Raw genomic sequence first — 13,257 nt, 5'->3', positions numbered from 1 at the left:
ACTACCACATTCTCCTGGGACCCAAGAGTTGGAATGACTGTTTGCATTATATTGTAATGGTCTCTGACTAGCCATTTGTGAGGCAGTGTGTTTTATTTCTAGCAAAGAAGCTGAAGGTTGGAGTTCTGTGTATGGTGATAGGAGAGGTAGGCACCACCAACATCCCTTCCCAGGGGCTGGCTGTCATGTGTGGCTGGTGAAAACCGTGATTCAGCCAAAGTAAAGTTACGTAACAGCAGGTAGCCCCACACCCTGGATCTCTCATCAACAGCCAGAATGTCCTCAGTGAGCCTCAATCCCCATGTTAATGTGCTTGATTTTGGTTTTTCTCCCACTGACAATCCAGACCCTGAGTCAAAGAAGCAAGAACATTCCTCACAGGCTCCTACAAAAATGTAGGAACTGCCCAATCTGATCATACACACCAGAAGGACGGTGTTTCTGGGCAATCAATTAACACTCCCATCTCCCTTTTGTCCCCTTAACCCAGGGAACCACCCACTCAGGACCCCAAATGCCAGGGAGGACAGCACCCTCACTCCCCTTCCTAGAGAAGACAGAGAGGGGAGGGTCCAGTAGGCAGCTGGACCTGATGTCATTTCAACTCACTCTTTGGGCTTCACATCTTGCTCTCTTGTTCTTTCCATCAAGGGATACACAGTAGAGAAACTCCCTTAGTGCCTCCTCCACCTTGCCTAGGGTGGCTAAGGCTTGGGCTTTTCTGAAATGTGCCTGGAAGGAAACATTAGCATTCAATCCCATTTTATTCAGCCTATTAACACTACTGCTCTAACAATAACTAACCCAGAGCACTCACTGTTGTGTGAAACATTTTAAAAGGACTCTCTTATCTACAGCCCTAAAATGCGGGCAACTGTTCTAATGCCATTATAAAGAAGACAAAACTGAAACCCAAAAACGTTAACTTGCCTAATGTAACACAGCTGGTAAATTGTGGAATCAGGGTTTGAACCTGGGACTGACTGATACCAAAGCCTGTATTCTTAACCACTCTGCCATACTACCTTGTCTCTGCCCCACCATTGTACGGAGTGACCATCAAATGTAGCAAGAACCCCCATTTGACCACATGCTAACCAGCTTTCAGGGCCTGCCCAGCTATGCCTTCATTTGAACTAGTCTCTCAAGCAGAGAACTAGTCCTCAGTAGTGGCTTGAAAGAGCACCTAAACTAACTGATCAGTTTTCAGAAGAGGCCCAGGAGAAGGGATCTGACCTCTCCAAGACCTCAAAGGTAGCTAGTGGCAAAGCTGGAACTTGAACTGCAGTCTCAGGACTCCCAGAATGCTCTTCTCCACAAAGCAGACTGCCCTTCAGAGGGCTAACCAGGGGCTGAGCAGATGCTTACTCTCCTAGGGCCTGGATCACTTCTGCTCCCTCACCACATACTTTAAAAAGTATAAAGAAGTTTATGGCTCCTCAGGGCCCAAGCCCAACTGCTCTGGGAAAGACACTCTAGGGAGGGCAGAGGAACATCCTGGGGAAGAAGGAAGAAAAAAAGTAGCTGGGGAGGGGGCTGCCCGCTGTGTGTGTCTTGAGACAGGTGGACACTAGCAACTTGCCTTGAAGAGCATTTCACTTGAGTCATCTAGGACATCCCTCCACCCAGTGGCCTGCTCCCTTGCCTCCTCCATTGGCAGTGCTAAGCCTAACTTAGTGAATGAAGTGATCCCGGTTGTGGCTGCTGGATACTCCCCTGCCCCCCTTTCTAACATGCCTCTTTGCAGGCCCCAGAGCCCTCAGGCTATGGCCTGGCTGCAGAGGCTGCCCTGAAGCTGCCTTCTTGAGCAGTGGCCCCTGCTCCAAACCTCTTGAGGACCTTTCCTCATTCCCCCAGCTCCTTCTGAAGCCTTGTCTTGGCTGATACATGGATGTTGATGGCCTCCCTTGTTGCTTCTCCCAGCAGTGTTTACCAAGGGCCTTTGGGAAAGGCTTGTGTGACACCACAGGGCAGCTAGAGGGGAGAAGTGTTGGGAGACTGGAAAGGCCTCTGTGTGATCCCACTAATCATATCAAGTAGCAATCCATATACACTTTTTTTTTTGAGATAAAATCTTGCTCTGTCACACAGGCTGGAGTGCAGTGGTGGATCTCGGCTCACTACAACCTCCGCCTCCTGGCTTCAAGCGATTCTCCTGCCTCAGTCTCCTGAGTAGCTGGGACTACAGGCATGCGTCACCATGCCCGGCTAATTTTTGTATTTTTAGTAGAGATGGGGTTTCACCATGTTGGCCAGGCTGGTCTCAAACTTCTAACCTCAAGTTGTCCACCTGCCTCAGCCTCCCAAAGTGCTGGGATAACAGGCATGAGCCACCGTGCCCAGCCAATCCATGTACCCTACCTGCTCAGGGCAACCAGCTCACACCACTGAGAGCTGTATCACCTGCAGGATGTGCTGAGTACCACACACTCTGGCTGGATGGCTGGAATAAAGAATAGGGCTGCCAGATAAACCCCTACACTTGGGGCATTTTACATAGAAATGTTGGGAAATATGCAAATCAGGGTGGGAGGTGGTTTTGAATTATATGCATCAGTTTGTCTTCTCTTAACCCCCAAGAAAATAAATTATCTCATCACTGCCCCCACCTCTCACTTCATCACTATGGGGAAATGGAACTCCTATTTAATACTTTCATCAACTCTTCCTTCACTGGGGAAGTCACTTTTCCCATTTCATCCAAAATGCTTCACTGCTTCTCAGCTCTGCTTCTCACCACACTATCAAGGTCCTTAGCCCTAGGATCTAGGCTTAGGGTGGAGGTGGAAAGAGTTGCAAGTCCTCTTACTCCCAGGCAGCTCCCTGACTTGCACTACTGGGAGGCCGAAAGTGCCCCCACTAAAGTTGCTTTGGGTTAAGACACTGGTGACTTGTATTAAACACTAAATGTGTTCCTTGGGGAAAAAAAACCATACCAATCCATCATTACTCATGAAAACCTTCTCGGAAAAAAAAAAAACATACGAATCCATCATCACTCATGAAAACCTTCTCAGGAAAGAACATACAAGATTCACCTGACATTCATGGCAGAGTACACAGGTCCACATGCTTTATCTGGTTTCCAGATCCAAAAAAGTTCTGATAATCCATTATTTTCATAAGCTTGACATCAAAATTCATTAGATGGGAAAACCTGACCTAAACTGATATAAAGTATTTAAAAATATTTGTCCCACTGAGTGTGAATTTTCACGGAATCTGCTGGATAGTGTGTTGGATTACAGGAAGCTGTCTAGAGCTCACTGAGACCTAATATATGGTCCTTGCAAAATGTAAAACATTCTGGATTCTGAACACTTCTGGTCTTATAAGATTCAGATAAGGGATCATGGACTTGAACTTGGATACATTGGTTTTCTGAGGAAGGCATCCTTGGGTTGTGTAGAGAGAGAGCACTACACCCAGGAAATTTATAGCTTGCAGAATGTCCTCTTGGCCACGTTCACTTTTGACCCTCATTGCATCATTGCGAGGCAATCAGGGCAGATATCAATAGCTTCATTTTGCAAACAAGGATACTTGGGGTTCAGAGAGTGAAGCCACCTCCCCATGGTTTGCAAGTAGTAGAGCACAGGCTCAAATCTAATCTTCTAAACAAAGTACTGACATGTGGCTGAGGGCCAGTCCTGAAGCGAGGCAAAGATACAGAAAGTGACACTTTGCATCCTGGCATCCTGAGAGGTGTCCAGGCTGTTTTTCTTCTCACCCCCCATGTGACCTAAATCCTTGGGGATACTGGCAGGCTGACTGACTATATTAAGGACTTGAAATGGCACAACCATTGTGTGAGTGTGAGGATCCCTTCAGAGAAAACTGGCCAAGCTGCCAAGGAGCCTGGCTATCAGTAGAGGTTCAGGAGCACCAGGCCAGCAACACCACTCTCACCTTCCTCTTTCTAATGTCCCTGGAAAATGATAACAATGGCGATAGAAAACATTTATATAGACTGGACATGGTGGCTCACACCTGGAATCCCAGCACTTTGGGAGACTGAGGCGGGTAGATTGCTTGAGGCCAGCAGTTTGAGACCAGCCAACATGGCGAAACCCCGTCTCTACTAAAAATACAAAAAATTAGCTGGGCATGGTGGCACACGCCTGTGATCCCAGCTACTCGGGAGGCTGAGGTGGGAGACTCACTTGAACCTGGGAGATGGAGGTTGCAGTGAGCTGAGATCACGCCATCGCACTCCCGAGTAGCTGGCAAAGTGCCGCCCCGTCGTAAAAAAAAAAAAAAAAGCCAGCGCGGTGGCTCACGCCTGTAATCCCAGCACTTTGGGAGGCCAAGGCGGGTGGATCACGAGGTCAGGAGATCGAGACCATCCTGGCTAACATGGTGAAAACCCGTCTCTACTAAAAAAATACAAAAAATTAGCCAGGCGTGGTGGCGGGCGCCTGTAGTCCCAGCTACTCAGGAGGCTGAGGCAGGAGAATGGCGTGAACCCAGGAGGCGGAGGTTGCAGTGAGCCGAGACTGCGCCACTGCACTCCAGCCTGGGTGCGAGAGGGAAACTCCGTGTCAAAAAAAGAAAGAAAGAAAGAAAACAGAAAGAGAGAGAGAGAGAGAGAAAGGAAGAAAGAAAGAAGAAAGAAAGAAAGAAAGAAAGAAAGAAAGAAAGAAAGAAAGAAAGAAAACGTTTATACAGTGCTACATGCCAGACACTGTTCTAAGCACCTTACATTATTAGCTTATGTAATCCTCACAACAGCCCTATTTAGTAGCTGCTTTGAATAGCCCCCATTTTACAGATGAGGAGATGAAGTACTGGGAAGTTAAGTCATTTGCCCAAGGCTACAAAGGTCATAAAAGTTAGCAGAGTTGGGACACAAACCCAGGCAGTCTGGCTCCCAAGTGCATATTCTAGAGTCACTATGCCCAGGCTGCTCTGAAGGTCATCAGTTGAAGACTGAATTGGAGAAGAATCCAGTTTCCTTGCAGACCTGAGTCACCCTTTGCCCAGGGATCTTTACCCTGGCTCCTTTGCAAAGCCTTCTTCCTGTTCTGCTTGAGCTCTAGTGCCCCTACGCTCCAGGGAGGCAGCCCTTCCTGCCAATTCCTGTCTACAGTACAACCCCTTCCCACCTCTTCCATCCCACACTCACCTTAAAACCCATTGGGCGGAGCTTACATGCTATTTCTGCATCATGTAGTGCGTTCTCATGAGACTCCAAGGTGAAATAAATCTGAGACCGATTGCTATAAAGCAAGTGGTCATTCGGAGCTGCCAAAATAAGAAAGAAAAACCCTTATTAATGGCCCCCAGCACAAGCAGGTGTTAAGTCCTGTATGAGTATGGATCTTGAGCAAATGATAAGTTTTCTAGGACTTTTCTACTGGAGATCAAAAGGGTTAGGCTCTATTTCTAGTCCTAATATTGTCCTGCCTTCTACACCCCCAGCCACTCTGGGCCTGAGGTTCCCCAACTGCAAAGTCATTTTTGCCCCCACTCACAAGCGGTTCATTAGAGGCCCCGTGGTGTCAGTGATGCATTAGACACTTTGACATAGACGAGATGTGGCTACACACAGCTAGTGCCTGGCAGCCTGGTTTATGAGTGCAGTATTACCAACAAGAAAGCAGTCCAGGTAGGAAGGAGAGAGATGTGGGCAGATGTGACCCCTATCTGAACCACCAAGAAGACAAATCCAAGTTACTTTTCCAGGTGGGAATGACTGATGACATTAGTAACATCTTTGTCTACAAAGCCCAGCACATATGAAGATTTCCTGAAGAAAATGGAAATACATTTACATGGTCCCATCCCCTCATTTCAAATGGCCAAATGTAAATGAACTTGGAAAAGGTTTCTGGGAATAAGGTGAGGCCGGCTGTCACCAAAAACTCTGAATTACTAGATGTCAGAGCTGGACAGGCTATTAGAGATTATCTGGCTCAATCAACCCATTCCTCAGATGGGAAAATCAAGCCCAGAGAAGGGAAGGCATCTTCTCAAGGTCACACAGCTAGCTGGGCAGTCACTGATAACTGGTCAGACTTTGAAGCTTTGAAGCTGGGATGTGGGGAGCAGGCTCCTTTTTCTGAAGGTGTGTGCAGTACTTGGAATAATAGGGACACAATGGCCATCTTCCAGAACAGAGAGCCTCCTTTCCTCTTAGAAGGGTAAAGCTGGCCTTGACATTTTCACCCTGACTTCTCTGAGGGGATTAACAAAGATGCAAGGAAGAACCTCCAGGGGAATGTGGTGGCAACAGAGGAGGAGGGTGAGGGCAGGAAGGGGCTTTCCTGGCCCCTGGGGGATGGCTAAAAGGTATGGAATCTGCCTTAGAGATCTGGAGTTAAGTGACCTCCACCTGCCTCATTCATATTGCCCTGCTCTTCCCCAAGACCTGGGCTCTAGCTTCCTCTGTGGCAACAGGCTTTGATGTTTGTTTTTTTTTTCCCAGGGGTGTGCTCAGGGCTTGCTTGGGTGCCCATTACTTGCTCTTAAAACATTAGCAAATTGTTTAGTCTTTTCTGCCTTTTCTCTTCTGCAGCACACTCCAGCCTGGTGGCAGCTCAGTCTGCCTCGCTTTTGCACAGACAAGAGCTAGAGGGGTCCCCTTCTCCGGCTGCCAGCCTTGCCCCGTCAGTCCTCATTCCTCCTCCTCCTCCCCCCATTACCTGTTGCAAGCTTGAGTGGAGATTCAACACGTGGAGACTCCAGCCCACACCCCTCCTCCACTCCACAGAGTCAGGTCCAGGACACCCTCGGATCCCAGGGCCCTGCCTGCCCAGCCCTGCTGCCTCCTCCCCGGCATGCTTCGCCAGACACCGCGCCCCGCGGCCGAGCTCCTGGCAGACTGCCAGAGCTGGGCAACACCAGCTGGCGGCTCAGCAGCCACTTCCTGGGTCCAGGCGTGGTGGGTCGGAGAGAGCGGCTCCCTGGGGAAATTCGGGTGCCCTAGTCTAGCTGGAGATGAGGGACTGCCCATGTTACCCTTGAAGCTGCAAAGCCCACCAAACCCTCCCAGGCGGCACTGGAAAGCGGGACTGAGGCGTGACCCATTCGTAGCCAGCCCACGGCCCCCGGGGATCCCCAAGCAGTTGCCGGGCCGGCCTCCCGCCGAGCTGGTCAGGATAAAGGGGTTGGAGGCGCGGGCACAGGCTATGGGTTGGCGGGGCGGGCGGGGTGGGGGCATCTATTTCAGCCGAGGATCCTGTGATAGGAAGCGGTGACAATGAGTCACAGGGCAGCGGGGCGCAAGCGCTCCCCCTCCCCCCGCACACGCTCGTGGGATGGTTTCCGAAGCGAGCGTGGTGGCCCACTTCAGTTACCTCAGCGGTTACACAATCCCGCCCGCTCGCGCGGGGGAGGGGCGCCCGACCCGGGCCGCTCGCGGCCCTTATGCAACCAGTGCTCTCCTGACCTAATTCCACGCCGGACCCACCCCACAGGGAGCCGCGGCCCCGGAAGGGGCAACACCCGGCGGCGCGAGCGGCGGACGCAGGCGCCGACCGGACATCTCCTGCTGGCTACAGCCCGGAGGACCCGGCGCGAGTGCGAGGAGCGCGCGAAGTTCCTCTCCTCTCTGGGAAGGTGCGAGCAGGTGTAAGAGGCGGCCAGGAGTGCAGCGGGAGAAGGAGAGTCAGAGGAACAGAGACAGTGACACCGAAAAAGAAAGAAATAGTGACAAAGATACGAAGAGACGGAGAAAAAGAACCAGAAGCAAGGAGACGCAGACAGGAACGGGGACTGAGACAGGAACACAAAAGCTAACAGAAGTAGCAGGAAAAGACAAAAAGCAACCGAGATCAATACAAACACAGTGAAAGACAGATAAGCAGTGAAAACAGGACAAACTCAGAGACCCAGCCCCAGAATCACCCCTCCCCCACCCCGGCCACAGTCTATGGGTCCCCCGCCCCCTCTTCTGCCCTGGTCCAAATCCATTCTCGCTGCGGGGTTTGTTCTCCCGCTCCCTCATGTAGCCACCGAGCCCCAGCCCCGGGCCGGCAGCGCGTTGGACTCACCCAACTTAACTGCCTCGTTGTACTTGAGCAGTGCCGCCTCCACCTGGCGCTCGCGGTACAGCCGGTTGCCCTCGTGCCGGAGTTGCGACGCCCGCGCCGGGCCTGGGAACAACTTGCCAAGGAGGCCGCTGAGCACCACGTTGACTCGCAGTGGCGGCGGCGGCTGCTGCCCAGCCCGCCGGGCTCCACGCGCCCGCCCAGTGGCCACCATCAACGCGGAGAGCTTGACCCCGCACAGCGCACAGCGCCGGTCGGCGGCCCGCCCACGTTCCAGGCACAGTTTACAAAAGGTGTGGCCACACGACAAGGACACGGGGTCTGATAGAAACCCATGACATTTCCGGCACTTAAAGCCGTCCCACACCTCGGTGGCCGCCGCAGCCGCGGCGGCCCCCGTCTCTTCCGCCGCCACGGTGCCGCTTGCAGTGCTACCCTCGTCCGGGGGCGCCGGCGCCAGCGCCTCGCCTTGCGGGACTTTCTCCGCCAGGCAGCGCACCAGCTGCTCCAGCTGCTCAGCCACCAGCTGCTGCCGCTCGGAGAGCTGTCTATACACCTCGAGGGCTTCCCGGATTCGCCCCCGGGACGCCAAGGCGTCTGCCTGCGTGAGCAGGACTTTGCTCTCTGGCGTTGAGGTCCCCGGAGACTGCTCTTGCTCTGGCTCCCGCGTCGGTAGAGGTGCGGGGCCCTCTGCAGCCGCCTTTGGATGGGGGCCCATGTCTACTTGGGCCGCTGATGCCCCTCGCTCCGCCAGCTCCAAGTTGTCGCTGCTGACCTCGGCGGGCAAGCTCAGCATCTGTTCGGTCCGTACTGACTCCATGGGAAGAGGGACACGGGAGGGGACGAGGCGTCTAGGGACCGGGGACACGAAGCAAGGAGTGGCAGCTGGAGAATATCGGGGCAGCCACCGCCGCCGTGCCACCGAGCTCCTGACCCTGCCGCGCCTCCCGGAGCTCCATGCCGGCCGCCCCGCGCCGCCTAATAACTGTCTTGTCTCAGCAAAGTGTTATATAAAACGGTACCACGTGACGTGCCGCCACGCTGCTCATTGGCCAGCGGCGGGGAAATTGTTACAAAACCAGACAGTTTTGTAACAGTGTTGCTCTTGCTTCTTTGGGCTTCGCTTTTCTTGGCTTCTTTTTGAGGTTGTTTGTGTTTACACTTCGCCTTATTCCTCCTCGCCACCTGGTTCTTTTTCGGAAGTGGGGTTGGGGGTGGGGAGAAACTCAGTGTCTTCTCTTGGGCTTCTCAGTCTCCAAACCCCACCCCATCCCACCTCCAAACGGGCCAGCAAACAGGTCCCCTCTGCCAGCCGCTGACCAGCGGCCCCCCGCTCCTCCCAGGAGAGGCTGGTACCTCGAGGTGCACAGTCCGCCGGGTCTTCCGGGACGCCTAAGGCTCTCCCTCTTGGGGGAGATGGCTGCTGTCAGGGAAAGGAAGCAGGTTGGGAGGGATATCCATGAAGCCCCCCACACACACAACCCAGTCCCAGCCCGAGAGCCCTGGGAGCCCCGCCTGGGTTCCTTGCCTTCACAGGAGCCTCCCAAAGGTGGTGAATGCGGTTTCTGAGGGTGCTTGGTCTTCTGTGCCAAGAGCGACTCAGAGCAGCGGGTCCCACCGGCGCAGAAGTTGGGCAGTGCTCGCTGGACAGTGAGGAACTCGCGGAGAAGATGCGTTTGCCGGCTCAGCCCTGGGAGGGAGATGCCCCGCTAACTCCCCTCCTTACCTCTCTGCCCCCAACGCCAGAACTAGCGCTGGGGCGGGCGGCAGGCGCCCAGCTGGAGACACACCAGGCCGGCCCCTGGAGCCACTGGCCGGATGGGCGCAGCAGGGATGTACCCGGCCTGCTGGGGTCGGTGGGTACTCTGGGGGCGTGGGAGAGTGGCAGGGGGAAGACGCGAGCTGACAGCGCTACTCAGGAGAAAGTCCGCGAATCCTGGCACAGCCGAGTGGCCGACCGAATAGCCTCCAGGTTTGTCGCTCCTGAGCGCTGCGCGGGAAGGGTACAACTGGGCACGAGCCTCAGCGCCTGGTTTACAATGGCTAGGGGGCCTCGACGGTGTCCCACACACTTCCTGAAGGCGAGCGGGGTGGCCAACCGCACACTCTTTGTCTCCCTTGGACCCCCACATTTAGGACGGGAACCAAGCTCACAAATGAGCAGACAGAAAACGGTATACTCGCACTGCTCCAAGCAGGGAGGCAGGGACTAGGCTTGCCGCTGGCTCAGTTGGCCTTCAGAGCCTTCGGGCTCTTGGGCAGTGCCAGGGTGCCGCCCCAGGGGCCTGAAGACCTATTGTTGCCCCCTGCTGCGGCCACCTCTTAGCCGGATGACCTTGGGCAAGTCAAACTTTAGAATCCATCATTTTTGCTTCTGAACAAATGTTACAGCTGATCTTACTTGGGATTAAGTCATGTTTCAGAGCTGGGTTATGGCAGGCCCCCTCGGGTCTCTGCTTCTCTTTAGGTAGTTAAATCAGCCTTAGATCAACACCAAGGTCCCAGAGAACAGGTACTATGCAGCCAGCTCTAGAGCCTCTTTCTAATAAAACAGGACAGAGGGAGAGGGTCACAGGGCAGAAAGGAAGCTTCACATAGGAGAAAAAAGACACACACACACACACACACACACACACAAGAAGGAGAAGGAGAAGAAGAAATAGAGAAACTCCAGGTGTAGCCAGGAAAGCACGAGGAACACATTGGAAAACTTGCCTTGAAGCCTTGGATTTGTCACGTATTTGCTATGAAACCTTAGGTAGGTTCTCCAAACCTTAGTTTCTCTTAATCTCCAAGGTTCCCTCCAGCTCTAACCTTGAGTGGCTTTGATCCTAAGACCAAATTTCATGATACCAACTCAGTTACTTAAGTACAAATGACTAGTCCAAATGCTGTGGATGGTGGCTTGAACGGGGGTTGAGGGGATGGGAAATCAATGGAAGATTGTCCATTTAGTCGGGGTCAGACCTGAGCTAGATTTTTTTTTTTTTGAGACAGAGTTCCGCTATTGTTGTCCAGGCAGGAGTGCAATGGAATGATCTCAGCTCACCACAACCTCCGCCTCCTGGGTTCAAGTGATTCTCCTGCCTCAGCCTCCCAAGTAGCTGGGATTACAGGCATGCGCCACCACAGCTGGCTAATTTTTTCGTATTTTTAGTAGAGATGGGGTTTCTCCATGTTGGTCAGGCTGGTCTCGAACTCAGGTCCTGACCTCAGGTGATCCGCCCGCCTCAGACTCCCAAAGTGCTGGAATTACAGGTGTGAGCCACCGCGCCCGGCCCCTGAGCTAGATTTTTAAGATGTAGAAGTCAGAGGACTGGCTAAGAGGTGGAGGAGGTGGCCATACCAAGCAGTAGGGGAGAAACTGGGGTTCCTGGTGAGCTGCTATCTAACTGAAGGGAGCTCTTTTCACCTCTCAGTTTCCCCTACTATCAAATGAGGTCCCCAGCACTAATTATCTGCCTGCCCCTTCAGGCACCTGTGAGGAAGGACAGTCGATGGGGAAGGTAGAGATTCATGAGCTAGATAACGATGAAACCATCTTAATTCAAGAGCTTTACCCCTTCGACATATCTAAGATATATATATATATATATATATATATATATATATATATATATATATGTCTGTTACTCAGAATTGTTTCCTAGATGCAAATCTGGGATGTGCTTTGCTCTGTGGACGACCTTGACAAGGGAATATCCCCTGGGTTGATTCCCCTCCCTTGCCCTGTTATGGTAGGGAGGCTAAGAGAGGGCCAGGTCAGGTAGAGAGTCACAGTCCTGCAGGCATGGAGAAGAGAAGCTCTCTCCAGGCAGGCCCTCTTGGCTGCCAGTGCAGGAGGTTGACCGTGAACTTGGTCAGGAATGTGAATAGCGGTCTGGATAATGCGGGGGACTCTGGTGTAAATGGCAGTACCAGCTACTCACTGACCAGACTCCACAGGGAGTTTTACATTGTAATCAAGACTGCCTGTAGGACAACACCAAGTGGGTTTCTATTGAATGCTGAAAAACATTATCACAGCGGTTTTCTTTCTTTCTTTGTTTAAGTTAAACAAATATTACCATTACATTGATACACATTGTTGAACCAATTCAGAAGTCTCCTACTCAGAACTTCCTTCCTCTGCTCTTACTAATTGGAGCCCCCCTGGAATGAGGGGAAGGGGGAGATTAACACCATCTTTTTCAGGTGCAAATATTCCCTTTGGAGTGTAAGGTTCTTTAAACCTCCATTTATTTTGCTAGGATCACCTTGTGGCTAAGGTTAACCAACAAGAGAGAGCAAGGATTGAGCTGCCCCTCATTTTCAACTAGTAGTTTTCCAACTGGACTCTCAAGAATCTCTTTGGGGCTCAGAGGAGACAAGCAGGCAGGCTTTGACCCTAGCTCCCCTCAAGCAGGGCAGTATTGTATCCATCTGTTTCACATAACTGAGCCTCCAGGTATGATTTCATTGAAGAAAAGCTGTCCCTTACAATATCAAGTTTGAAAACCGTAGCAATTTTCACACATTTTCATATATTTGTTGGGCATCTTCCACATACCAAGGACTGTTCTAGATACTGGAGACACATCAAAGCAGCAGCCGGGTGTGATAGCTCATGCCTGTAATCCCAGCACATAGGGAGGCTGAGGCTGGTGGATCACGGCGAAACCCCGTCTCTACTAAAAATACAAAAAAAAAAAAAAAAAAAATAGCAAGGCATCATGGTGCACGCCTGTAATCCCAGCTACTTGGGAGGCTGAGGCAGGAGAATGGTTTGAACCCAGGAAGCAGAGGTTGCAGTGAGCCAAGATCACGCCACTGCACTCCAGTCTGGGCGACAGAGTGAGAGACTCTGCCAAAAAAAAAAAAAAAAAGGCAGCACATAACTCCCAGGCTCTCCCTCACTTATGATAGTGCATCTTTCCCCACATACACACATCCTTGTACTGGCTTCCCATGTAGCCTAGAAGCTTCAGAGGGCAAGGACTGGTGTCTTATATCTCCTCCAGTGACATAAGCAGGACAGTGCTTGAACAGATCTTACTGAACATGCCAGTGGACGTTCTGGCCCTAGGAGTGTGCAGAGGGACAAGAGGAAACAGTTGGAATGCCATGCACTGTGGTCATTCACAAAGCAGAGACTGGGCACACAAATAACAAATGGTTGACAGTCCTGTACTTGGAAAGGCCTGCTGAGCAACTCTGGGAGGAAAGAGTCCATTCAAAGCCAGAGAACTGTAGTAAGGTGTAAGCAACCCTGCACACACATACACAT

At 52.1% G+C, this 13,257-nt stretch overlaps 1 protein-coding gene across 3 annotated transcripts in view; it reads right to left on the bottom strand.

The window, feature by feature from the left end:
- LONRF3 (LON peptidase N-terminal domain and ring finger 3) overlaps window positions 1–8,978 on the bottom strand; it is a 46,189-nt gene extending 37,211 nt beyond the window's left edge. Inside the window, exons 1-3 of one of the 3 annotated variants that reach the window (XM_032757510.2) lie at window positions 7,995–8,974; window positions 5,126–5,244; window positions 610–732 (exon numbers count right to left, since the gene is read on the bottom strand). In XM_032757510.2, the coding sequence (XP_032613401.1) occupies window positions 610–732; window positions 5,126–5,244; window positions 7,995–8,811 (1,059 nt within the window). In that variant the 5' untranslated portion in view covers window positions 8,812–8,974. Of the gene's footprint in view, window positions 1–609; window positions 733–5,125; window positions 5,245–7,994 lie in introns of all 3 variants that reach the window. The other 2 variants (XM_058441699.1, XM_032757512.2) reach the window with 2 other exon arrangements.
- Between the last annotated feature and the right edge of the window lie 4,279 nt (window positions 8,979–13,257).

Source organism: Hylobates moloch, unplaced genomic scaffold, assembly GCF_009828535.3.
Source record: "Hylobates moloch isolate HMO894 unplaced genomic scaffold, HMol_V3 SCAFFOLD_7, whole genome shotgun sequence".
Classification (NCBI taxonomy): Eukaryota; Metazoa; Chordata; class Mammalia; order Primates; family Hylobatidae; genus Hylobates; species Hylobates moloch.
The sequence above is the reverse complement of the archived record's forward strand: the minus strand, read 5'-3'. Positions and strand labels throughout refer to the sequence as shown.